Source organism: Trichomycterus rosablanca, chromosome 12 (genome assembly GCF_030014385.1).
Source record: "Trichomycterus rosablanca isolate fTriRos1 chromosome 12, fTriRos1.hap1, whole genome shotgun sequence".
In the NCBI taxonomy this organism is placed as follows: Eukaryota; Metazoa; Chordata; class Actinopteri; order Siluriformes; family Trichomycteridae; genus Trichomycterus; species Trichomycterus rosablanca.
In genome coordinates, this window is record NC_085999.1 from 4,850,123 (window position 1) to 4,877,192 (window position 27,070).

The 27,070-nt window shown below is 39.6% G+C and overlaps 1 protein-coding gene across 8 annotated transcripts in view; it reads right to left on the reverse strand.

Moving 5' to 3' along the window:
• Window positions 1-24,030, reverse strand: part of als2a (alsin Rho guanine nucleotide exchange factor ALS2 a) — a 36,078-nt gene extending 12,048 nt beyond the window's left edge. For 2 of the 8 annotated variants that reach the window (XM_063005488.1, XM_063005487.1), the window contains exons 1-25: window positions 23,950-24,030; window positions 21,075-21,173; window positions 20,394-20,542; window positions 17,744-19,108; window positions 16,433-16,589; window positions 16,247-16,343; window positions 15,374-15,448; window positions 14,632-14,805; window positions 14,260-14,431; window positions 13,659-13,848; window positions 13,442-13,507; window positions 13,018-13,180; window positions 12,781-12,912; window positions 10,421-10,549; window positions 10,305-10,328; window positions 9,238-9,308; window positions 8,859-8,925; window positions 7,219-7,412; window positions 6,285-6,350; window positions 6,098-6,196; window positions 5,824-5,991; window positions 2,374-2,485; window positions 2,214-2,291; window positions 1,996-2,129; window positions 1,100-1,264 (exon numbers count right to left, since the gene is read on the reverse strand). In XM_063005488.1, the coding sequence (XP_062861558.1) occupies window positions 1,100-1,264; window positions 1,996-2,129; window positions 2,214-2,291; window positions 2,374-2,485; window positions 5,824-5,991; window positions 6,098-6,196; window positions 6,285-6,350; window positions 7,219-7,412; window positions 8,859-8,925; window positions 9,238-9,308; window positions 10,305-10,328; window positions 10,421-10,549; window positions 12,781-12,912; window positions 13,018-13,180; window positions 13,442-13,507; window positions 13,659-13,848; window positions 14,260-14,431; window positions 14,632-14,805; window positions 15,374-15,448; window positions 16,247-16,343; window positions 16,433-16,589; window positions 17,744-19,108; window positions 20,394-20,542; window positions 21,075-21,091 (4,064 nt within the window). In that variant the 5' untranslated portion in view covers window positions 21,092-21,173; window positions 23,950-24,030. Of the gene's footprint in view, window positions 1-1,081; window positions 1,265-1,995; window positions 2,130-2,213; window positions 2,292-2,373; window positions 2,486-5,823; window positions 5,992-6,097; window positions 6,197-6,284; window positions 6,351-7,218; window positions 7,413-8,858; window positions 8,926-9,237; window positions 9,309-10,304; window positions 10,329-10,420; window positions 10,550-12,780; window positions 12,913-13,017; window positions 13,181-13,441; window positions 13,508-13,658; window positions 13,849-14,259; window positions 14,432-14,631; window positions 14,806-15,373; window positions 15,449-16,246; window positions 16,344-16,432; window positions 16,590-17,743; window positions 19,109-20,393; window positions 20,543-21,074; window positions 21,174-23,949 lie in introns of all 8 variants that reach the window. The other 6 variants (XM_063005486.1, XM_063005485.1, XM_063005492.1 and 3 more) reach the window with 3 other exon arrangements.
• Window positions 24,031-27,070: the final 3,040 nt, after the last annotated feature.

A 27,070-nucleotide genomic window follows, 5' to 3' on the forward strand; every position in this document is an offset into this window, starting at 1 on the left:
CAGCAACACTCATGCAGCCCAAGACCATGATGCTACCACCACCATGCTTGACTGTAGGCAAGATACAGTTGTCTTGGTACTTCTCACCAGGGCGCCGCCACACATGCTGGACACCATCTGAGCCAAACAAGTTTATCTTGGTCTCGTCAGACCACAGGGCATTCCAGTAATCCATGTTCTTGGACTGCTTGTCTTCAGCAAACTGTTTGCGAGCTTTCTTGTGCGTCAGCTTCCTTCTGGGATGACGATCATGCAGACCGAGTTGATGCAGTGTGCGGCGTATGGTCTGAGCACTGACAGGCTGACCTCCCACATCTTCAACCTCTGCAGCAATGCTGGCAGCACTCATGTGTCTATTTTTTAAAGCCAACCTCTGGATATGACGCCGAACACGTGGACTCAACTTCTTTGGTCGACCCTGGCGAAGCCTGTTCCGAGTGGAACCTGTCCTGGAAAACCGCTGTATGACCTTGGCCACCATGCTGTAGCTCAGTTTCAGGGTGTTAGCAATCTTCTTATAGCCCAGGCCATCGTTGTGGAGAGCAACAATTCTATTTCTCACATCCTCAGAGAGTTCTTTGCCATGAGGTGCCATGTTGAATATCCAGTGGCCAGTATGAGAGAATTGTACCCAAAACACCAAATGTAACAGCCCTGCTCCCCATTTACACCTGGGACCTTGACACATGACACCAGGGAGGGACAACGACACATTTGGGCACAATTTGGACATGTTCACTGTGGGGTGTACTCACTTATGTTGCCAGCTATTTAGACATTAATGGCTGTGTGTTGAGTTATTTTCAGAAGACAGTAAATCTACACTGCTATACAAGCTGTACACTGACTACTCTAAGTTATATCCAAGTTTCATGTCTATAGTGTTGTCCCATGAAAAGATATAATGAAATATTTGCAGAAATGTGAGGGGTGTACTCACTTTTGTGATACACTGTATATATATACAGTATATATATATATATATGATAATCATAAAACCCTAATGCACCCAAATTCTAATTATATTAAAGACATTATTTTAAGTAATTATTATTTTAGGACACCTCTTAATCATACTTACGTAACAGTGTGTGTGTACCTGTGCATCCGCTCCCTGCGGCTGGTCGTCAGTATCACCGCGATGTTGTCCCAAGCTCGCTCGTTCTCTCCCAGTCCTGGAGTTTCACAGCCCAGACGACTCCAGCATTCTTTAAACACAGCCCCCCATTTCTCTTCGGCAGGCACTACGTGACGGCCGATCTTGCTACACACACACACACACACACACAGACAGTCAAACAGACCTTAATATAACATTGCTCCTTATAAGACGGTAGGTACAAAGTTGATGCTGCTAGGTGGATTGGTCAACTAGACGTCCACATAGCCATACACACCAGTTGAGGTCAAAAGTCTACATAAGCCTGCTAGGAACATGTATGTCTTGGCAATTTTAGAAGTTCAATTATTTCTGCAATGGCCTGTGACTGAATGACATATCACACATCAATGCTAAAATACAATGATGCTAGATCTGCTAGATCAAAAGATATGGCAGGTTCCAATAATTTTATATTAATTATTATTCTTACGAAATTTGTTGTTTTCTGGCATGTAAGCAACAAATATGCAGTCCATACATTTTATTATAGATGTGAACTTTATCTTTGTCTGTCTGCAAAACTGTTGCTTTAAGGAGCTGATTTTAAATTAGATGCCTTTTCCTCACATAGTAGCCCTTAAGTCCATGTGGCTGTAATGCCTGCTTGACTATGGACACTGACAAATTTCATTGGCTTTCAATTTGTGGCAGAACTATTTTTCAGTCAATCTGAAAACTACAGCTATTGACCATCTTGAATCTGACCAACCAGTAATTTTCATTTACAGCAATTAGCAGACGCTATTAATGACAATTGTAAGCATATACAATCTAAGCATATGAGGGCTAGGGGCCCTGCTCAAGAGCCCAAAAGATGTCATAAGTATACTTACAACGTCTTCATCTTTTTTTCCTCAGTGTCATAAGGGCACAGCTTCGAAAAGGTTCCTGATACCTTCAGTTCAGATCCCCACTCACCCACAAAGATGCCCTCAAAAGAGTCTCCATGAGGCATTGACAAAACCCCCTGTAAAATCACATTAATGAGATCAGCAGTACTTCATTTTATCCATGTTATTTGGATGTACATAATCTGATTTCTCTGTTATACCCTTCCATCTAATGTCCAGTCATCTGAAAACTCTCCTTCAAAGGCAGTGTCATCATCGCTGAACAAAAGCCCAGTGCCCTAACATGATAAAAAATAATTAGGCTTCATGTAACATGTTTCATATAATATGAAAGTGTCATGAAAAGCAACTAACACTCACCGTCATCTTGTTATTATTAAATTGTCCCTCAAAATACAGGCCAAACTGGGTGACCACAACACCAGTGCCCTGCCGCTGGTCATCCTGCCACATCCCCATGTACTTTTCACCTCTAAAAGTAAAGAAACAGGTGTTAAAGGTACACAGAACAATGCTGAAGGTTAGTAAAACATCACTAATGCTTTTTAATGCAGATTTTTCTCCCAATCTAGCCATGTCCAATTAGCTGATTGCATTTTGCCTTCTCTTTACTGCTGCATATCTCCACTACTGACCAAGGAGAGCCGTGACTAACACGTCTGCAGAAATCATGATAATTAAAAAAAAATCCCCACAACCTTGTATTGACTGTATTAACGAATTTGTAAGCTAAATTATTTTCCTTTTTTAATCATTTGAAATAATTCAGTGTAAAAAAACTTTTTTTTCATTTCATCAACTGCTTTATCCTGATCAGAGTGGATTCTTTTCCACCAGGAAACACTGAGCGATAAGCAGGAATACCATGAACAGGGTGCCAATCTATCACAGGGCTTCAGGTATCACCCTTCATCAGACATAGCCAATCATGTCTGTTTTGCATTGCATTGATGTACGTGTAACCTGGATAGACAATTAGCATCACTGAATGTAACCAAGCAAAACGCATACAGCGACTTCGGACTTGTTTCAAATGACTCGGACTCGACTCATGACTCACAAAAAATGACTTGTAGACAACAAAAGTCAGCAGCATGTGTTAACATTATATATATATATATATATATATATCATCCGACATCATTCTGATCCAGCCGTTTTAACCCGCAACGCACGCAATGGGTAAATGTTCCAGCCAGCTTCCGGCGTAGTGATGAAGCGTCGCTCCCTACTCCTTCCTTTGGATTTGAATCTCACTTAAAATGATGGAATACCCTACGTAGTGCACTTCACTGGAACAGCTGGTGTGAATGAAACGCTCCTACAGAATCAGACCTTCTGATTATCATTTATCTGTATTTATTTTGTTTTCAGCGTCACACAGATGATGTCAATGAAACGCTTTTTTGGCTTTCTAATGAGTTTGTGTTTTACTTCACAACCGGGAAAAGTTTGGAGGTTTTTAATTCTATGCACAATTACAAACTAATGGATTATATTCCTAATGGGACACACGGTTATACATTTAATAGCATCTGGAAGAACATAAGCTAAGGTAAGCAGTGGTTATGATTTTTTTTAATGTGTTTTGGATTTTGGCCGCTGAGCAGTGATTTATCGCACGCTTTTGTTTTGCAATGAAAACAAAACGAATCAGTTTAAGCTTTTAACTGGTACCTTCTTGTTACGGAAATTACATTCATTTGCACAATGACTAGGAAAGTAAAGGCACTAAGCAACATGGCAAAATACATTCACTAATCTGTTGTTTTTTATCTGAACTTACATTTTATTTGTTTATTTCTACGCTACATTTCCAGTATATGTTTTGTGTAGATTGACTCGTGACTTGACTTGGACTCTAGCCTAAAGACTCGTGACTTGACTCATATTTTGTGACTTGTGAACAAAATGACGGTTTAGTGACGGTTATGGTCAGCTGTAATTGTGTCCCTTTCATTTCACCTCTAAAGAATAAAGATGAAGGGAGAGGAAAGAGAAGAGAGGTGTAAATAAGTGATGGATCAACTATCTTAACCATTATAATAAAAACATGTTAGCATATTGTTAATTGTCCCTATGCATGGCCCTTTGTGTACACTGTGTTCCAAATTATTATGCAAATAATATTTTCTCAGATTTTCCAAAATTACCTATATGAATTGCAGTCATTGTAATTTTCCAGTCATTAACTATTAGAGTACAATTGAAAGGTTTTTGAACAAACTGCCAATGATAACAGTATATTTAAAAAAAAAATAAAACACTCAAAATGCATGTTCCAAATTATTATGCACAGCAGAGTTTTCAACCTTTTCATTTTTATAAAGAACAAAAAAATGGTCATTTGTGAAATTATAAGCATTAGCAGGTGTTACAAACTGAAATCAAACAGTTTTCAAGTCAAAACTTTATTCTAGGTGATGTTACATTTGCACATAGGACCCCTTGTTCGAAAGGAGCTTCTGAACTCTCTCGTACATTGAATTTGTCAGGTTTTGGATGGTATCTGCTTCAATTGTTTTGCATGAGGACAGAATACCCTCCCAGAGCTGTTGCTTAGATGTGAACTGCCTCCCGCCATCATAGACACTCCTTTTGATGATGCTCCAGAGGTTCTCAATGGGGTTGAGGTCAGGGGAGCATGGGGGCCACACCATAAGTTTGTCCCCTTTTATGCCCATAGCAGCCAGAGATGCAGATGTGTTCTTTGCAGCATGAGACGGTGCATTATCATGCATGAAAATGATCTTGCTGCGGAATGCACGGTTCTTCTTCTTGAACCATGGCAGGAAGTGCTGTTTGAGAAACTCCACATACATTATGGAGGTCATCTTTACCCCTTCAGGGATCCTAAAGGGGCCGACAATCTCTCTCCCCATGATTCCAGCCCAAAACATTACTCCACCTCCTCTTTGTTGGCGCCGTAGCCTTGTTTGCATGGGGTGTCCATCAACCAGCCATCCTCCACTCCATCCATCTGGACCATCTAGCGTTGCACAGCACTCATCGGTGAACAAAACAGTTTTGAAGTCAGTCTTCATGTATTGTTTGGCCCACTGGAGCCGTTTCTGCTTGTGTGCAGTGGATAGAGGAGGTCGACAGGATGGCTTACGCACAGCTGCAAACCTCTGAAGGACCCGGCATCTTGTTGTTCGGGGGACGTTGGAGGCACCAGCAGTTTCAAAAACTTGTCTGCTGCTATGACAAGGCATTTTTGCAGCTGCTCTTTTAACCTGACGTAATTGCCTGTTGGAAAGAGTCCTCAATTTTCCCTTATCAGCACGCACACGTGTGTGCTCTGAATCAGCTACATACTTCTTGATTGTGCGATGATCACGATGAAGTGTCTTGGCAATGTTGATTGTAGTCATGCCTTGACCTAAACACTCCACAATTTGTTGCTTCTCAGCAGCCGACACATCCTTTTTCTTTCCCATTTTGGCTGAAAATGTAGGCTGCTTAATAATGTGGGACAGCCTTCTCAAGTAGTCTTGCCTTTAATTGGACACACCTGCCAAACTAATTAGCACAGGTGTCTGCAATTGCTTTCAGTGATATAAAGAGCCCTGACACACATCACCATCAATGAGTTTAACTGACAAACAAAAAAATTCTTACCTTATCACTCCTAAACACTTTTTGCATAATAATTTGGAACACAGTGTATTTTCTTAGGGCTCGGCTGGGGTAGGGGTATGCAGCAGTGGAGGATAAATATAACCAGGGTATTTAGAAACAACTAGCTTGGAAGAAAAAATAAATGCATAAATATAACAAAACGCAGATTAAATGAACAGACTGCAGTACTTGGTGATGTCGTCAAAGATGCCGTAACCAGTTTTCTTGTCGTTGACCCAATGACCGACAAACACACTGCTGGTGGAAGAGGAAGCCTGTCGGCCACTGCTCAGCATGCCATGACCATGACGCAGGTTGTCCTGAAATGAGCCCTCGTACACCTCACCTGTAGCATACCTGTTCATACAACACACACCCAGTCACCAGCGCAGCCTACAATCACAGAAATGATTAACCTGTTTAACATTACATAACCTTTTATTAGAAACACCAGGCACATTACCGGTAGGTTCCAAAGCCGTGCATTTTGCCCTCCTTCCAGTGACCCTTATAACGATCAAATGTCTTTAAGGCCATGTTGGGCATCATATAGTCTCCAAATCTATAGAGAGAACATGGTAATGTAGCATTACAAACATGCACTGTAAACTGCTAACACAGGTGTGTATGGGCATAATTTATTTACAAACCCGTCCTCCAGGCCATTCTTGAAATTACCATAGTAAACTCTACCATCAGGCCACTTCAAGTCACCTCTGTTTAAAAAAAAAGATAGATAGATGGATAGATATACAGATATATAGATAAATAGATAGATAAATAGATATACAAATAGACAGAGATAGATAGATAGATAGATAGATAGATAGATAGATAGATAGATAGATAGATAGATAGATAGATATACAAATAGACAGAGATAGATAGATAGATAGACAGATAGATAGATAAACAGACAGACAGACAGACAGACAGACAGACAGATAGACAGATATACAAATAGACAGAGATAGATAGATAGATAGATAGATAGATAGATAGATAGATAGATATACAAATAGACAGAGATAGATAGATAGATAGACAGATAGATAGATAAACAGACAGAAAGACAGACAGACAGACAGACAGATAGATAAACAGACAGACAGACAGACAGATAGATAGATGATAGATAAACAGACAGACAGACAGACAGATAGATAAACAGACAGACAGACAGACAGACAGATAGATATACAAATAGATAGATAGATAGATAGATAGATAGATAGATAGATAGATAGATAGATAGATAGATAGATAGATAGATAGATATACAAACAGACAGAGATAGACAGATAGATAGACAGGTAGATAGATAGACAGGTAGATAGATAGATAGATAGATAGATAGACAGGTAGATAGATAGATAGATAGATAGATAGATAGATAGATAGATAGACAGGTAGATAGATAGATAGATAGATAGATAGATAGATAGATAGATAGATAGATAGATAGATAGATAGATAGATAGATAGATAGATAGAAATAACAATAAAAAATTAATAATAATACTGAAAGCACATGAAAATAAGTAATCCATATTCGTTTGTAAACAGTTTTCGTTCTGCACTTACATGCCATAAGGTTTGCCTAAAAGCCAGCGACCACCGTACGCGGCATTTTTGAGCCGGCCCTCCTTAGAGAACGTATATGTGGCAGTGCGAGAAACAGGGGGCTCTGTCCTCTGACCGCCATTGAACCCATGTGCATCTACACCCACCCCCAGCACCTCATCCACAGCCTGATGAATAACTTTCAGCCACTTCCCCTGTACACAGAGAAAGAATAAGACATGTTAATAACTGTCTTCTTACTTTAGTCATAAAAGGAACAGGTATTTCAATACACTGCTGAAACCAGCTGACTTGCTGACTCTCTACAAGCTTGGTAAACCTTTACAGGCATTAATCTGTGTGCTGTGTTGATGTTGGGTCTGTGGATGGTTGTTTCACAAATATTCATGGCTCATGATTTCACTACCAAGCACAGCTGGCAGTGTGGGTGGCACATAGCAACAGAGACCCTGTAACATGGATATCCTTGTCTCTTCTCACAGTATTTGAGCTTTTTATGGTAATGCTTAATCCTGCATCCAAGTGGGTTTTCTCCTGGTGTTCTTGTTACTTAACGTCGCTCAATAACATGCAAAAGGTGGATTGAGTGCTTAAGATGAGTATGTGCTGCTCTTTCCAGGGTGCATTCCAACAAATGTTAAACCCAATGTGACCCTGAACAAAATTATTTGGTTACAAAAGAAACTAATTAGTGATTTACATATCTATTCTACTGACTTCTATTATGGTGCATTATACACTCACAGACCAACCTTGAATGTCCACTTATTAGCCATTTCATGAGCTACACCTACCTTATAGATGCACTGTGTTGGTATACAGTTATTAACTGTAGTCCATCTGTTGCTCTGAACAATGTGCCATCCCTCTCCACCATATTTATTAACCCCCCCCAAACCAGATATTATTTGAGTGAGTGGAAGTACTGCAATGAGACTAACATAATAACAACTGGGTAGTATATGTTGTACTGGTATTAGTGTATCAGGTGCAGCAGTGTTGTTGGGATTTTTGGACACCTCAGACTCAATGCAGTGCCCACTGATAAATGACTAGAGGATTACCATACTGTACATTGTGTAGCTCTAGTCTCTTACTGTACACCTACTATACTGCTAACAGAGTATGTGTTCTTAATGAAGAGGCCAGTAAGTTCAAACAGTACATAAAAATCCCAACAACACAGTTGCACCTAATTTACTAATACCTGTACAACACACTTTAACATGTCATCACAATATTAGTGTCAACTGATTGATAGATGGGGTAGAGAGGGTTGACAAGGGTACAGAGCAACAAGTGGGCTACAGTCAGTAATTGTATACCCACAAAAAGGATCTACATGATAGCTGTAACTTATAAACATGGCTAATGCATGTACAATTAAGACGTGTTCCTAATAAAGTCCTTGGTGAGTGAGTCACGTTATGGTATACAGTAATCTTTTAACAAAATGCTAAAATGTGTTGAATTCCAGCATAAAAATCTGTCATTTTAATACATAGTATTTAATAATAAACAAATTCTTAGTGGTCATCTAAATTAATTGCCATTTTTGCAACAAATGTGCATTTCATGCAAATTACACCTGGTGGAAGGTTAGAAAACTGCTGAATACAAAATAAATAGAAGACTTCTACCTTCTCCAGAGGTGTAGATGCCAACAAGGTGAAATTTTCTTCAGGGGTGGTCAGCTTTAGTCCCAGCCTGACAGGAATATTAGATAAGCATTAGAAGTAACCAATTATTAACACAATCCTCTTTAGTGACACATTCCCAGCTGATATTGTTATATGTACAAACGTAGTAGACAAAAACTATAATAGTGTGGTGGGTTCATTCTCTGTAAACCACTGTAAAATGTAAAGGGTGTGGCCATTGTTTACCTAATTATATTGATAATTTAAAGTTGAACTCATAGGTTTGAGGTGGAAACATTCTCAAATAAACAAGCAGTTAGATGGACTGGGTAAGAAACTGCTGTTGTGGTGGATAGAGGTGAAGAATAATTTAACTTACAAGCCAAGGTTTTCATCCGAGAAAGGTTCCACCCAAAGCGTGGCCAGTGGATAGATGTAGTAAGAGGAGAACTAAGAAAGAACACACAGCACACACAGCAAATTACTTTACACAGTAAAATAAAAAACAAAACTAAAAAATAAAGACACAGACGTACTTCAAGTCATTAACATTAATATGAGCAGCAAGTGAACCATTTCTTACAAGTTCTCACATTGACAGATTTAAACTATGGATGTTGATCATTAATAAACAACCAGCTGTTGGGAAAAGAGAAAACTAAAACTAGTTGATTGTTGATTTGAATTAAGAACGAATATAGAGATGTCTTGTACATCGCAAGCAAAAAATGATCTGACTCAGCAAACAATTTGACATCCTTAGTGCATTTGTAGTTTACGCAACCTTATGCAATTTTACACCATTTACTACTTTCCAGAGTTGCATTAATTTTATTTTGGCTTTGGTTGCCAATTCATGTGTGAAAATGATATCTTAGTCTTTGACCCTAATGAATCTTGGCATTGTCATCTGCCCATCTCATCAGAAAAATAAAAAAAGCTATAATGTGGGAAAACACTGAAACAGAACCGAGAAGCAGGAGAATAACAGGATGTCTGGGTCTAGAACTGTCACTTATACAAAATGAAAGAAAAAAGTTGAACTAATCAACAGAAGACGCCCTTTTGTGATAAGCATAAAGCAATCTGCATGTTGCACGATACTAAGAATAATACCACAACAAACCAGCAGAAAGAGATTGACAGGCCAGCTTTGCAAACCAAGAATGAATTTGAGCACAAAGGTGTGTAAGCAGACATACAAAAGGTTGTCATATATTTTAAATATGTCCAACAGTAAAATAATTTTAAAAGTTAACATTTGCCAGGTTATGGGTGAAGGTACAAAGACCCCTCTTTTTTGACACGATCAAGCTAAAAAAAAAAAAAAAAAAAAAAAAAAAAAAAAAAAAAAAGGATGTAGCCACAGCCATCACACAGTAAAACAACATTACACCCTTAAAACACAAGTTTTTTCTGCTAAGGGCAAAACTAAAATATACTTACAAACTTCTTAGATGAAATGTTACCCTAAGTGAAAAAGACAACCATCACATGAACTTACATTTAAAAACATTACAGGAAACACAGAAAATGTACAAGGTAACAGTAAACACACTCACCTGTGCATGAACAAGTGCATCATTGAAGAGAATGAACCTGTTGACCGAGAATCTTCCAGAGTTCTGCAGGGTCAAACCTTTACTTCCACTGTCGCACACCAGCCTCCGGGACGGCTTCCGTAAGCACTCCTGTTCAAAATACACACACATGCATGAACTGTAACAGCACGAATGATTGATAGAATAAAAGAGCACTAGAATAAATAGATGCACAAAACCTTTTTCCCCCGATTTTCTCCCCTAATCTAGTCGTGTCCAATTATCCTGATTGCATCCTCCACTGATTCAACCCTCCACCGCTGACTGAGGAGCTTCTCAACTGACACACACCCCCTCCGACACGTGCTCAGTACAGACTGCATTTTTCACCTGCACAAGTCAAGTTCATATACCGATCAGCACTGTGCACGGAGAGCCACACCCTGATCAGGATTATTCCTCAGCCCTGTGCAGGCGCCATCAATTAGCCAGCAGGGGTTGTAATTGCACCAGTTATGAGGACCCATGATCCGGCTTGCCCCTAACCCTATGAACAACAGCCAATCGTTGTTTATGCAGCCGCCCAGCCCAGCCGAATGGCAGAGCTGAGATTCGATACGATGTATTCGAAAACCCAGCTCTGGTGTGCTAGCATATTTTACCACTGTGCCACTCTATTTGATGCACTAAAATTAATAATGTTTAAAATGTAATTATTTAAAATAATCAATCTTTAATTGGTAACCACGCTGACTCTCAGCAAGCAAATTGTGTTAAAGTATTGAGAAAGTACTTTTTTTAATTACTACAACATTTAAAGGCTTCATGCTGACATATTGTTTGTGTTGTACTATGCCAACAGCCAAGTCAAACTTTCTATGCTAATCTGACTAATTTAACTTTGGAAGCTACACCTACCTTATAGATGAATTGTGTTGGTATACAATTATTAACTGTAGTCCATCTGTTGCTCTGAACAATGTGCCATCCCTCTCCACCCCATCTATCACCCCCTCCCCCCAACCAGATATTATTTAAGTGAGTGGAAGTAATGCAATGACTAACATAGTAATACCAGCTAGTATATGTTGTACTTAGGGATGCATCGATACCATTTTTTCCCAACCGAGTATGAGTACAAGTACATGTATTTTTGTACTTGCCGATACCGATACCTATTAAGAATAACGTTTTTTTTAAACAAAAACACACGTGAGAAGTGACGAGAAGTTTAATGAGACCACGTCCAAAAATGCACGTCAACAAGTAGCGAGCGATCAAAGTGTTTGTGCGCTGACGTGATGAAATCAAGGAGGAAAAATAAATGAATCTGAGTGGATTTGGCAACACGAATAGCACGGATTGTTCTGTAGTGAGTTGGAGGTTAATAAATATTTTTGCAATGTTGGTGTTTTGTTGTTATGTTTTGTAGAGAACGATCAGGTCAGAAATACTGTAAAGCGTGTGTGTGTACCGGTGTATTCTGATAAAACTATATTAATTAAGCCCCTGTCCCACCGGTTTACACTCATCTCCTGCGTTGCCCCTCACACCATATCCTGCGTTCTCATTGGCTGTTCGACATGTCACTCACTGCGAGTCGCACATCTCAGATCAGATCTCTGACGTGCTAGACGAGCGCTCGGTGAGCCGGTCGGATCGAGTTGTTGGATAGTTCACACTTAGCGATCGAGAGCCGAGTTTTGATCGCCGAGCGAACGCCGAGTTGCTCCCGAGCCGGCAAATCTAGCGCCGACCAGTCGCTGAGCGAAAATCAGGGCAAAAATCGTGTAGTGTGAACCAGGCATAACGCAACAACGTGCACTAGGCACACGGTATCGGATGTTTAGTATCGGAGCCTCGTTTGCGAGTACGAGTACAAGTTAATGAGCGCGGTATCGGGCCGATACCCGATACCAGTATCGGTACTCATGCATCTCTAGTTGTACTGGTATGAATGTATCAGGTGCAGCAGTGTTGTTGGGATTTTTGGACACCTCAGACTCAATGCAGTGTCCACTGATAAATGACTAGAGGATTACCATACTGTACATTGTGTAGCTCTAGTCTCTTACTGTATACCTATAACAACAGGGTATGTGTTCCTAATCTGACATTTAAAGGCTTCATGTATTAAGGCTGACACATTGTTTGTGTTGTACTATGCCAACAGCCAAGTCAAACTTTCTATGCTAATTTGACTCAGCTGGCCAAAACTGCATTTGGAAGTCATCCATGCCCCTTATAAAGCTTCTCTACCAAGACCTGCCATCACAACTAGCCTATTAAGCAAATGTGCTACATACAGATCATACTGGCTCAAGTATGGGTACTTTGGACCCCTAACAGATGTTTATGAACAAACCAGCTCCAAAACTCACTTGGCCCTTTCCCGAGAAGTTCTTCCAGAAGGTGTAGGTAGTCTCAGCATCTTTCCTCTGTTTGCTGAGGAGTTGGGCCAATCCTTCAAACTGTACACAGCCAACCTGAATCATGTGATACTCAACAGAGCTCTGAAAAGCACAGATTTAATAGTGCATTTAGTTTAAGAGCATCTACAATACATTCATGTGTGATGTGTCTGCTTGGTGGGATATCCAGGTACTTCAGGCACTCACCACATCAAAACAGGTAGTCAGCTTTAGAAGAAGACGACTATAGTCCTGCACATGCTGCAGTGGCATGTAGAACAGGTTCAGCAGCAGATCATTCGGTGCAATGTTTTTCTCCTTGAGCTGCAAAAGCTTCTTTACCAGTTCAAGCTTCTTTCCCAAACATCCTCTTAAAAGAGACAAACCAGTTCATATCAGCAAATAAGTTCTGGGTCGTGTTGAGACCAGTGATTCATAAAAGTTTAAGCATAGAGCTGATGGTCAGAGTTTGCATTCATGAATTACTATTTCATCCAAATGCAAGTTAATTTACAGCAATAATGAGCCTATAGTATAAAACTGTGAGCTGCAGCTGTGACACTACAGGTTGAGAACCACTGCTTTAAAATGGATTATTATGAATAAAGAACAAGAAGAGCAGTTTACATACTGTGAGGACTTCACAAGAGCTTGGAATCCTCCCATCACAAGAAAGTTCCCTACAGGACTGCTGTAACTGCAAATGGTAGAAAAACACATCAGTGGTGCCTTTACAAAGAATTTATGACTACTAAAAATATCTAAAAGGTACAGTAATGGAAAACCACATTTAAAAGGGCACAATATCAAGTTGCACTGTAGGCAAATGCTGTAATAAATACACTTACTCTTTATAGGTGTCTATAAAAAGGGCAGCATTTTTCAACATGGACAAAGACTTGACATCCCTGCTGTTCTGTAGGAAGTTGGTGAGAGAAGTGGCATGCTGCCCCGATAGGTGACACAGGCGACTATAATGTCCTACCATGGACTGGAACAGCAATGTGGAAGTCTTGCCCAAATATGCACTAACGTTGTCTAGAAGAAAACACACAACAATTATGATCAAATGAGCAGCTTACATTTGTGATCGAATACAATCCAAGCAATTAGGTGTTAAGCGCCTTGGTCAAGGGCCCAACAGTGGCAACCTGGCAGCAGTAGGGCTTGACCCATTCTGATTACTAGTCCATAACACTTTTTTTTTTTTAATCCAAAGCAACTTCCAAATGTGACTGAATGCACTGACAGGAATTGAGGGTTAAGGGCCTTGCTCAGACAACTTAGTGCTGATGGGGCTTAAAACAACAACCTTCAGGTCACTAGTCCAGTAGCTTAACCACTCAACCACCAACAAATAAAGAGATAAAGAGAGTAAATGACTGAATAGATGGATGAGGTGTGCATGGATGGAAAGGTGGACAGGTGGATGGATGGTTTGCTACACACCCCGAGCCAGTAAGGGTTGAAGTACTTGGTTCTTCACTTTGCTCAGTGTGCAGTAGAACTTCCGCTCTGCTGATGCCAGCTCATGTAGAGTGGCAATGAAACCCATCACATTCTGATCAGCCAGTGCCAAACAGCTTAGTCCTCTTGCTAAAACACTTCTCACAAAGCCAAGCTGGAGATAAAAGCACACAGACAATAAAGTACACATACAAATTATGATCAGTACTACAACTCATCTCTGTTCAGAATTCCTATACATTAAAATTTCAGTGATGAATTGTTCAGCTATAAATTAAGTAACATCATGATTTTATTACAATTAGTGGTAAGTGATTATTAGTTGCAGTGTAATAAGAGTTTGTGAATACTAACGTTCATGAAGAAGGGCAAAAGAGAAGGCGTTTGGGTGCATGTCCCGGTAGGAGAATCCTCCTGCACCTGCTCACCAGTGTAGTACAGAATGGGCTGTAAGCAGTCTCCATCGGCTAGCAAGACAGTGTGGGTCATTCCTCCCGCTACATCCCACACACGGATACCATCAGACATCTACAACAGTGTGGGCAGCAAGAAATCAGCAAGCACAGACTTTAGCACACATAAGAAAGTATTTGGCTCTTAATTTCTTCTACATGTGCAGATTTGTCACACGTATATGTTGCAGATTATCAAACCACTTTTATTATAAGACAAATATAACACAAGTAAAAAAAACTAAACAAACAAAATCATTTCTTTAAATGATGAGTTAGTCCATATTTTAAAAAAGTAATCGTCCCCTTAGCTACTTAGTCAACCAGTTAACCAAATTCAATTGACAATTAGGTTCAATCTCACTAGCCACATTGAGGCACGATTACTGCCCGACCTGTCAAATCTCAACATCAACTAAAGGGAGATTCTTTGTTTTAAAACTTACTTCTGGCATTTAACTTTAGTAACATGATGCCTCTTAAAACAAATCTATTTTACTATTAAGATTTTAGCTCCTGTGTATTTAATGAACCAGAACATATTTTATTATCAATTTCAAACAGTAATTCCAAACATTTACAGTAAATTCAACAATAAACTGATGTTGGATCAAAATCAAATATATGGATGACTGAACTGATACCTGCACAAGCTGTGGCACAGTGGTAGAGCTCACGTGACCCAACTGACCAAATGTATTGCAACCCCAGGAATAAGCCTGACAGAGACAAAAGAATCAATGATCAGCAGAATAAACACAATCTAGATCAGACCTTATCTGCTAAATTATAAAAAGCACCCTATGTGGACCAATTTAATATGGCTGTCCTGTATTGAGTAGGGATGTAACGATGCACCACAAGACAGTTAAAAATCGATTCACATGTGTAACGATTAAAATCGGTTTACATGTAAAATGAATCAATATACACTTTAAACAGCAGAGGGCCCTGGCGCTATTCACCTCGCCTGGTTGACGTCACTACAGGGTTGCCAGGTTCGAAATTTTCCAGCCAAATTTATTTATTTTGTTTAAAAAAAAATCGGGAAAAAATCATATCGTGAACCCAGTATCGTGATTCGCATCGCATCATGGGTAGAGTGTATCGTTACGTCCCTAGTATTGAGGATACGATTTGTATAAGATGCTGAGTTAAAACAACTGTAATGCATTTTGTAGTTTACAACATAGAACATACACAGCAAGAATATGACACAAATAGTTCTAAATCTGTGCCTGTGATACTTTAAATTATCTTAGGTTCCTAAAAGGATGGTAATACTGGCAATGATAAACTTTTTGGGCTTCCTCAAGGTTAATCAACCCATCCAGACAGATTGATTAAAATCTGATTGCAATCTTTGGAGCCCTGCATTCTCTGGGACCAAAATATCCCGACCTACCCTTTATGGCACCTAAATCAGTATGTCAGAATGTAAATCAGACTCAGAAAGATACTCAAAACAATATCACTTTCAAGATCGAAAATGTATTCTAAAATTCACAGAATAATACCTCACACTGAGCAGTCAGAGCCAGGGAATGAAGTGATCCAGTAGCAATCTTCACGATTTCCTTGTTGCTTAAGCTCTTGATGCAAAACGGCTGCAGCCTAATTGTAGTAAGAGTATATAAATGTTTTCATCCAACATTAAAATGGACTTTTCTGAATAAATAATAAATGATACGGTAAAGATTTACCTGGGTAAAGTGTCTCCATGACCCAGCTGACCCTCCTCACCCCTACCCCAACTCCACACTTCTGTGTAAAGAGACGGGAGGAGATTCTCCTTCTCCTTCTCTATAACACTTGAGTTTGTCATACTAGTTCCTCCCACTTTTGTCCAGTTAAACTTATCTGGAAAATTTAAAAGAATTGTCAACAAAATATTTAAAAAATAAATTTTATCAGCTCCACTTACCATATAGAAGCACTTTGTAGTTCTACAATTACTGACTGTAGTCCATCTGTTTCTCTACATACCTTTTAGCCTGCTTTCACCCTGTTCTTCAATGGTCAGGACCCCCACAGGACCACCACAGAGCAGGTATTATTTAGGTGGTGGATCGTTCTCAGCACTGACATGGTGGTGGTGTGTTAGTGTGTGTTGTGCTGGTATGAGTGGATCAGACACAGCAGCGCTGCTGGAGTTTTTAAATACCGTGTCCACTCACTGTCCACTCTATTAGACACTCCTACCTAGTTGATCCACCTTGTAGATGTAAAGTCAGAGACGATCGCTCATCTATTGCTGCTGTTTGAGTTGGTCATCTTCTAGACCTTCATCAGTGGTCACTGGACCTTGCCCACAGGGCGCTGTTGGCTGGATGTTTTTGGTTGGTGGACTATTCTCAGTCCAGCAGTGACAGTGAGGTGTTTAAAAACTCCATCAGCGCTGCTGTGTCTGATCCACTCATACCAGCACAACACACACTAACACACCACCACCATGTCAGTGTCACTGCAGTGCTGAGAACGATCCACCACCCAAATAATACCTGCTCTGTGGTGGTCCTGACCATTAAAAAACAGGGTGAAAACAGGCTAACAAAGCATGCAAAAAACAGATGGTAAGGAGCTGATGGACAAGGAGGTGGTTTTAATGTTATGGCTGATCGGTGCACTAGAACGGTAAGATATTCCTGCATTGGAACCAGATTTCCTAATGGAACCAGACTCGCTGTGACCGTGACCAGGAAAAAGTGGGTGATAAGTTAAATAACATGCCACCAAATAATGCCTCCAACTTTAAAGCAAAGGCACCGTACACAAAGCAAAATCTATTAAGACATAGTGTGGTGTGTAAGAACCACCATCCTCTAAAGAACCGCTGCTTCAATCCCACTGATCATTTCTGGGATGAATTCATATTTTAACTCTATAGTAATGCCAATGGTTATGAAAGGGATGTCCAAAAGTGATGGTAACTCTAAAATAACTCTACTACCATTGACCAAAGTCCTAATTAAAGCCAGTAGTTAACAACATTATAATAAGAAAAATTAAAATACCTGATGAGAGCAAGTTGGGTAATGATCTTCTGCGATTAGATTCCTCCATTTCCTCAATCAGGATGTTAGACAGGCTGGCACTCCTCTTGTCTTCTAGGAACTTGTCTGAACACTGATCGTTACCAACAGTCACTACACTTTCATCAGAGACCTCAAAACTATTACTGGCTAAAAAGTCACAAGGACTGACCCTATTTATACCGGAGTCTTCAGAGTCTTCATCACTAACAGAATCTCGCACTGGTAAGGTACACAGACCAGTGTGGCTATTTAAAAATAAGCTTGTAGCATTGCATTCTTGTAAATCAACTGGTGCAGAATCTAAAAGCTTGGATTCAATACCATTGCTCATGTTAACGGTTGCTAGTGATGATAATACGGTTTTGCTACTTTGCTCCTTGAGAGATGTCTGACGGCTAGGTGGTTGCGAGCCTTTCCTGGAAGGAGTCTCAAACTGCTCTAAGATGGACTGGTCAGAGATCCTTTTGAGGTAGTCTTTCACAGCTTGTTCATCTGGGTAAAGAGAGCTTTTGGTATTGGTAAGGTGTCGAAGTGGAGGGCTGGAACTGTCTGGAGCTGGTTCGTTCATTGCTGGTGTTTCAGTGTCATTACTGTATGATCCATCTACAGCTTCCTGAGAGAGGCAAGCATCAGACAACCCAGTGGAGTTCTGGAGATCAGGTTTTGGGATCTCCTTTGGTGTCAAGGCTGGAGATTCCTGCCTTGATCCTTGATCATGCTTTGCATCAGTTAGTTCCACCCCTAGTGGACAGTAATGGTTGTTAGAAATGATCACATGATCATCTTTGTCAATCATAGTGTAAAGTGACTGTTTGCAGTGGTTACATTTATTGAAGGACTGTTGACTGGACCCTGAAGGGGGTAGTGTGTGAACCAAAGCCAAACTGTGGAACTCGCCACAGGCAATCTGCACCACATATTTCCCCGTTAAGTGCTCCACCTTCTGTGCTTTCCACACTGGAAACACAGTGGTCACAAGGCCCAACTGGCAGCCACTTCCCCAGGCCCAAACCTCATGCTTCGTTGAAAGGGCTAATGTATGCTGAGCACCACAGGCCAGATCCTGGATCTTGACCACTTCTGAAGGTACAGTGTCATCATCCACAATGTTAACAGGAAATGGATCAGGAACCAGATTTAAACCAGTGATACCACACTGACCATGGGAGTTCTCCCCCCACATGTACACCACTCCATTGTCTGTTATGGCCCCACAGTGAAAGCTGCCTGCAGAAACACGAACCACAGACAGGTCAGTTAAAGTGCTCTCAAGGATGGGTTCCACTGCCTGGGAAGTTAGGTCTCGTCTCCATGGAAGCTCTCCAAAGCAGTAGACGAGGCCACCTGGGGAAGAAGGACATCTGAGTCTTAAAAACACAAGAAGTAATAAAGAGTTCAGAGTAAAAAGTGGTATATAGTATATACCATAAGAAACCTCGGGTAAAAGTACTTTTATTTTGCACTGTCCCAAATTTGACAGAATTTTTTTTATTACAAATCATACAATCAGCATAACAATATGAAGTAAAATGTATAATTTCATAGTGTCATGATTCCAGCCTCTATGTGCTTCTGGAACTCAGGTGTACCTGCCACGCCCACCTCTCCAGGAGCACATGTAAAGCTTGTTGTCAGTGAAGCAACTCCCCTTATGATGATTGGTCCCCTGATGCTAATAACCGACAGCTGCATCTTGTTTAAGGGGAAGCATAGGACATAAAAGAAGGCAGTGGTGGACCAGTCTTTGGAGACTATTTTGGATTTGATTTGCCTTTTTTCCTGTCTGTTTGCTCCTCGCGCTGGTGCTTTTGAATTTGGTTTGGAGTCTGCTTTGTCTCAGTCTGTCTGGTTTGCTAGTTAGCCTGATAGCCTCTGCCTGTCTGCCTTTATTTGTTAGCCATGTTTAGTCCTGTTTTAGTCTAGTTCCTGTTTAGCCTTGTTCATGTGTGTTTAGATTAGTGTTAGCATTTAGCATTAGCATAGGTCACATGTTTGTTTGTCTTGTATAATTCTGTCTTCTGTACCTTTGTCTAGTCTTGTTTTGTTATTAAACACTGTTAAACATGTCTGTGTGTGTCCGCCCTTTCGTCTCGTCTAGCCCAGCCTTCTAGTATTTGACATGGTCATATTTATAATAGGTAAACAATAGATGTATTTATTTAAATGAGTTTCTGATAAGCAAATCAAATCCACATGCTTAAACTCTTCTCAATGAAAATGTTAAGACTCAAAACAATCTGACATTTTGTACAAAGGAGTACAAGTGAGCCTACTTGCTGTTTAGTAGTTTTTACATTTTAATTGTAATGCTGTATGATTTGCAATAAAAAACATCATTTTCAATTCAAGAAAAATGACAAACATGTTCATTGGTGGCCTCAGACTTTGGCACGTCTGTATAGTCAGCTGAATCTAACTCATTCATAACAAGATTTTAACAAATATCTCAATAATTCTGGTCCTGATCCACTGAATGATGCAGTTCCACAATATTTGCTTTACTTTTTCTTCAATATCTGTCCCAAAAACTTGTCTCTTGTTTTTCTTTTTTTTATATATTTTAGTGCTGCAAGTAAAATAACTAACCTTACCATTAAGTAAATCTGATTTTGAAATTATTAGGATGTACCTTCTGTGAGCAGAACTCCATGGCTGGTCCCTAGTGCAGCCTGACGCACAGGCTGACTCAGGAGCAGCGGCACTGGTTCAACAGAAGATGAGTAGCCTTGCCACCTGTGGGTTACACCCCTCACTCGGGAGCATTCCTTCTCTTCAGAGCTGCACAGGAAAACATAAGCCATTCATTAATAAATGACTTTAATATAATGTACAAAGCATCCATAATGTTAACTGGTTAAAGTCGATATGCTGCAATTTGCACAATAACTGGTTAAATTACAGTATTTAAATGTATGAATCTGTGCATTTAAGTGCAATTTAAGCAAACGCAGTCTGTAATTTTCGTAGACAAATGTGTGTGTGTGATATTGTAAGCTTATACTGTGCATTACAACTGTTAAACACATACAGTATTGCACATGATTGACCAGATGAAAATGCTATGTTAATTTAAGATGCTTAAACATGAGCATCTCAGAAAACATGCTCAAAAACTATTTGGTGGATACACTCATTATAAGCTTTGTGCAGACGCTTGGTACTAAATCATTTTTAAAAATGTGTGAATGAAGTTTATGTGAACTTAATATGCATGTAAACAATATTAACTTTCTATTAACTTTCTAATAACTATCTAATTAATTATTAATGCTGCGTCATCATACTAACTAATGCCCTACTTTCAACTTACTTCTTTTGGGTCTCCATCAGTTTGTTAGATGGACTGGCATCTTCACACACTGCCAGCGGTCAGTTTCTCATTTTCGGCCTTGGTGTGTTTAAGCCATCACTAAGGGGATTAATCAGGTCAAATCATTAACTTATTTTTACTTACTATATTAAAAGGTGCAAGGTCACAGTATTCTAAAGGTGGAAGAAATGTGTGATTAATTTGTACCAATTTTGTACAAAATCTTTAACACTCTTATTTTTGTCATACCCTTATCAGTATCATAGTTAAAATAACTTGTAGATAAGGTATAATGGTACTGAATGTGTGCAGGAAAAACAAATTCTCTTAACTGCAAAACAACAGTGAAGTGAATAATAAAAAAAAAATCACAAATTTATTCTTAAATGTCTGTTTTCTTAATCTGTGTGAAATCATCTATTTTGTCCATACTGTAAACATGTGGTGTTGTTTGTACTGAAGATTGCTACACTAATTCCTGCTGTATTTACAGACTCTAAAGGAAATGTAACTTGACTGGTTTTAAGTGTGGCTCTTGTTGTAGTTGCATATTTCATTTGAAGTTGTGTAAAAAAATCACATGTAAATATATTATATTACACTAAGACCTTATATTACACTAAGACCTAGGCAGTTGTAGCCTAGTGGTTAAGGTACTGGACGGTTCAAGCCTCACCTCACATTGTATACTGTCACAACGATGGATGAAAGTGTCTGCTAAATGCAGAAAATGTAAATGTAAACTAGAAAAAAGCATGTATATACAGGGGTTGGACAATGAAACTGAAACACCTGTCATTTTAGTGTGGGAGGTTTCATGGCTAAATTGGACCAGTCTGGTGGCCAATCTTCATTAATTGCACATTGCACCAGTAAGAGCAGAGTGTGAAGGTTCAATTAGCAGGGTAAGAGCACAGTTTTGCTCAAAATATTGCAATGCACACAACATTATGGGTGACATACCAGAGTTCAAAAGAGGACAAATTGTTGGTGCATGTCTTGCTGGCGCATCTGTGACCAAGACAGCAAGTCTTTGTGATGTATCAAGAGCCACGGTATCCAGGGTAATGTCAGCATACCACCAAGAAGGACAAACCACATCCAACAGGATTAACTGTGGACGCAAGAGGAAGCTGTCTGAAAGGGATGTTCGGGTGCTAACCCGGATTGTATCCAAAAAACATAAAACCACGGACAATGTGAAACATGTATTGTTCTCTGATGAGTCCACCTTTACTGTTTTCCCCACATCCGGGAGAGTTACGGTGTGGAGAAGCCCCAAAGAAGCGTACCACCCAGACTGTTGCATGCCCAGAGTGAAGCATGGGGGTGGATCAGTGATGGTTTGGGCTGCCATTTCATGGCATTCCCTTGGCCCAATACTTGTGCTAGATGGGCGCGTCACTGCCAAGGACTACCGAACCATTCTGGAGGACCATGTGCATCCAATGGCGGTGCCGTGTATCAGGATGACAATGCACCAATACACACAGCAAGACTGGTGAAAGATTGGTTTGATGAACATGAAAGTGAAGTTGAACATCTCCCATGGCCTGCACAGTCACCAGATCTAAATATTATTGAGCCACTTTGGGGTGTTTTGGAGAAGCGAGTCAGGAAACGTTTTCCTCCACCAGCATCACGTAGTGACCTGGCCACTATCCTGCAAGAAGAATGGCTTAAAATCCCTCTGACCACTGTGCAGGACTTGTATATGTCATTTCCAAGACGAATTGACGCTGTATTGGCCGCAAAAGGAGGCCCTACACCATACTAATAAATTATTGTGGTCTAAAACCAGGTGTTTCAGTTTCATTGTCCAACCCCTGTATATTATTATGAAACACCTAGTATCATTGATGAAGGCTGTGATAGCTCAGTGGTTAAGGTACTGGACTAGTAATCAGAAGGTTGCCGGTTCTCAAAATTGTGTTCAGTCATAATTGTAAGTCGCTTTGGATGAAAGCATCTGCTAAATGCTGAAAATGTAAATGCTAATGACAGACTCAGACAGCCTGTAAATGAAAATGTCTGTTATATAAATATTTATTTTACTTTATACTGGGGCGGCACGTGGCTAAGTGGGTAGCACTGTCGCCTCACGGCAAGAAGGTCCTGGATTCGAACCGCAGGTGGTGCGGTCCAGGTCCTTTCTGTGTGAAGTTTTCATGTTCTCCCCGTGCATGCGTGGGTTTCGTCCGGGTGCTCCGGTTTCCTCCCACAGTCCAAAGACATGCAAGTGAGGTGAATTGGAGATACAAAATTGTTCATGACTGTGTTCGATATAACCTTGTGAACTGATGAACCTTGTGTAATGAATAAGTACCGTTTCCTTTCATGAATGTAACCAAAGTGTAAAACTTGATGTTAAAATCCTAATAAACAAACAAACAAACAAACTACAAACTATAAACTTTATGATTAGGAAACTAAACACTTTTGTCACTTTTGGTCATATGGTGGCCAGTCAGGATGTGAGATAACATTATTATAATTGACTATAGACTAGAAATGTGAATGGTGGTGTTGTGTTTGGATTGTTTGGCAGTACATGATGACTATATAAGTGTAGGAGAGATGAGCAGTTACTTGGTTATTATTATTTTGGTGCATTTTTCTACCTAAAGTCGTTTAGATTTCTGTTCCTGATACAGAACACTACGGAATCCCGTGACCTGTACATTAGCTGATTAAAAAGTAGTAAATTATAAAATACTGGATGTTAAAACAGGTATTGTGCATGTGATAGTAACTGTGTAGCTCATACTGTAACATTAGAGTCACTTTATACCAACTTTACCTAAAGTAAACAAACTAATACAACAAACCTGAAAGTATCACAGGCTGGTAAAAGTCTGAATACATGAATACTTACATGTCTTCTATCATTATTAATCGTGCAGCTTTTACAGAACACTTTTAATCTGATTAAACCGAACCATTGTTGATTTATTTCCTGAGTTTTAGATCCGTTGCTGGAAATAAAAACAAACTTTGACAGCGGTTTCGCTTTGACAGCGCCCTGTTGTTAATGCATACTTCTGTACTAAACAGTATTAACCACACAGCGACGCCCCACCGTTTACTTCAGTAATAGTGTTGTTCAGTAGCATACTAGTTAGTACGGTAGTACGCTGACTGAAAGTAGGCATGGAAAGCGTCGAGGGACAAACAGGAAAAGTCACCACGCTTGACTAACAAACAGAAACGTGTTCTGAACTTTATTTAGCTTTAAATGTTATGCTTGAATTTAAACTAATCGCATTATATATGTAATCTAAAATTCAAACTCGAAATGTGCAGAAAACAAGTGTTTAATTTACATTTTCAGCATTTAGCAGACGCTTTTATCCAAAGCGACTTGCATTATACAGTCTAAGCAATTGAGGGTTGAGGGCCCCAACAGTGGCAACCTGGAAGTGGTGGGGTTTGAACCAGCAACCTTCTGCTTACTAGTCCAGTATCTTAACCGCTAGCCTACAACTGCCCACAATTTGAGCTAAGTTGTGGTCATTGCTCCAAAATCTACTGCAAGTTATCTTTAAATCACAAGCTTGATATAGGTTGTAGGTTAGTAAATAACTTAGTACCAAGTTGCCACTGTTGGGCCCTTGAGCAAAACCCTTAACCTTTAATTCCTGGGATTGTACATGGTCACACCTGATAAAAAGTCAGCTAAAATGTAAATATAAATAGTGCAAAAACGGACTGATAAAGCAAGTAAAAGCCTCTTACAAAAATACATCAATCCACCCCCTGCTGGTGAAAAAGACAATGTAACGTGGTGAACAGCAGAGGTCAGACCAACACCACTTTTAAGCAAATACAAGAACCTAAGGGCCCCTAAAATTTCTCATATTTAAGACAAAGATGAACTCAAAAGGAACTAATCTTGAACTGAGATTGTGATGTGTTTTTTAGGAAACGATTGACACAAAAGAGTGTAGACAGCTATCTGTAAATTTACATTTGGTATAGAGAATTAATACATACTGCAGACATCCCCAAGTTGCAAAAACTCATTTCAGGGAGGTACCCCCGGACCGTACCTCGACCCCGAACCCCCAAGCCCAAAAAAAAAAACCTCACACACAACAAAGGATATGGGAGATAACAGAACTTTTAGGAGCTGCTAACTGAGCTACTAAGCTAACTGTTCGCATCACAAACACATAAATGTGTACTACACAGTGCACTAGATAGTGTGAAAGATAATAGATTTATGTTCCCTACATAGTGCACTAGATTGTATATTAGAAAAGAATTTATGTTCCTTACTTAGTGTACTAGATAATAGACTTATGTTTCTTACATAATGCTTTAGGTAGCGTATTAGTTAACGGATTTATGTTCCCTGCATAGTGCACTAGATAGTATTTTAGATATGAATTTATGTTCCCTACATAGTGCACTAGATAGTGAATTAGACAATTGGTTTATGTTTCCTACACAGTGCACTAGATTGTATATCAGATCACAGATTTATGTTCCCTACATAGTGCACTAGATAGTGTATTAGATAACGCATTCATGTTCACTACATAGTGCACTAGAAAGTATAACTAGATGATGATTTGTGTTCCTTACATAGTGCACTAGATAGTGTATTACATAATTAATTATGTTCCCTACATAGTGCACTAGATTGTATATCAGATAACGGATTTAATACGCGATCGGGGAAAAAAGTCTGTGTCGCCTGCGTGCGCGTTTGTGTCGCTCTTGGCCGCTCGTTCTAGATTAAGGGAGATTTTATCTGACTTGCGGGCATCAGGGAGCCGCTATGTATATACGGGAGACTCCCGGAACTTCTGGGAGACTTGTGATGTCTGCATACTGTGCATAAAAAGTACAACCCTAAACCAGACAGTTGGGACAGTATGGAAAATGCAAATAAAATAAAAATGCAGTGTTCCTTACATTTACTTTGACTTTTATTTGATTGCAGACAGGATGAACCTGAGATATTTAATGTTTTATCTGCTCAACTTCATTTCATTTGTTAATATACATCCATTCCTGCAGTTCAGGCCTGCAACACATTCCAAAAAAAGTTGGGACGGGGACAATTTAGGGCTAGTAATGAGGTGAAAAAAACTAAATAATGATGTGATTTCAAACAGGTGATTGTAATCATGGTTTGGTACAAAAGCAGCATCCAGGAAAGTCTTTGATAAGTCTTTGATGAGCAAAGATGATCAGAGGATCTCCAGTTGGTCAACAAATGTGGGAGAAAATAATTGAAATGTTTAAAAACAATGAACCTCAAAGAAAGATCGGAAGGGATTTGCATATTTCTCCCTCTACAGTGCATAATATTATTAAACCATTCAAGGAATCGGGAGGAATTTCAGTGCATAAAGGCCAAGGGTGCAGGTTAAGCTGAACGCCCGCGATCTTCGATCCCTCAAATGGCACTGCGTCAATAACTACGTGGGCAAGGGATTACTTTGGCAAACCTTTGTCAAGCACTACAATACAGAGTTATTACTGTGCAAAAAAGAAGACTTATGTTATCCATGTCCAGAAGCGGCATCGACTTCTCTGGGTTTGGAGGCATCTAGGATCTAGGGGTTGTATGTTAAGTACATATGTAGTTAACTGTCATTTTAAGCCAAACAAAACAACTGCTCGTGAAACTTCTTGTACAACCAAAACAGACACTATTATGCTTCTGCTATTACAGTATCACTGTCATGATTCTGAGAATGTTCCACTGAGCAGATAATATCTGGTAAACATTACTGTGGTATTTCCATTATTGTTAAGGGTAGAGAAAGAGTCAAAAATTGTGGCTAACAAGCAAATATTTCTTAAACCACAATATACAGATAAGTAACAAATAAAAAAAATTATTAGAAAGTCGCTGGGTTATCAAAAGCTATTAGAACAAAAGCTACACAATGGTTTGGCACATAGTCTAGAAGTTAGAACTGTAGGGGAGATGGAACACCAGTGTAGTGAAATATATTTGTTCAAGCTGTTGTTTTGATTAT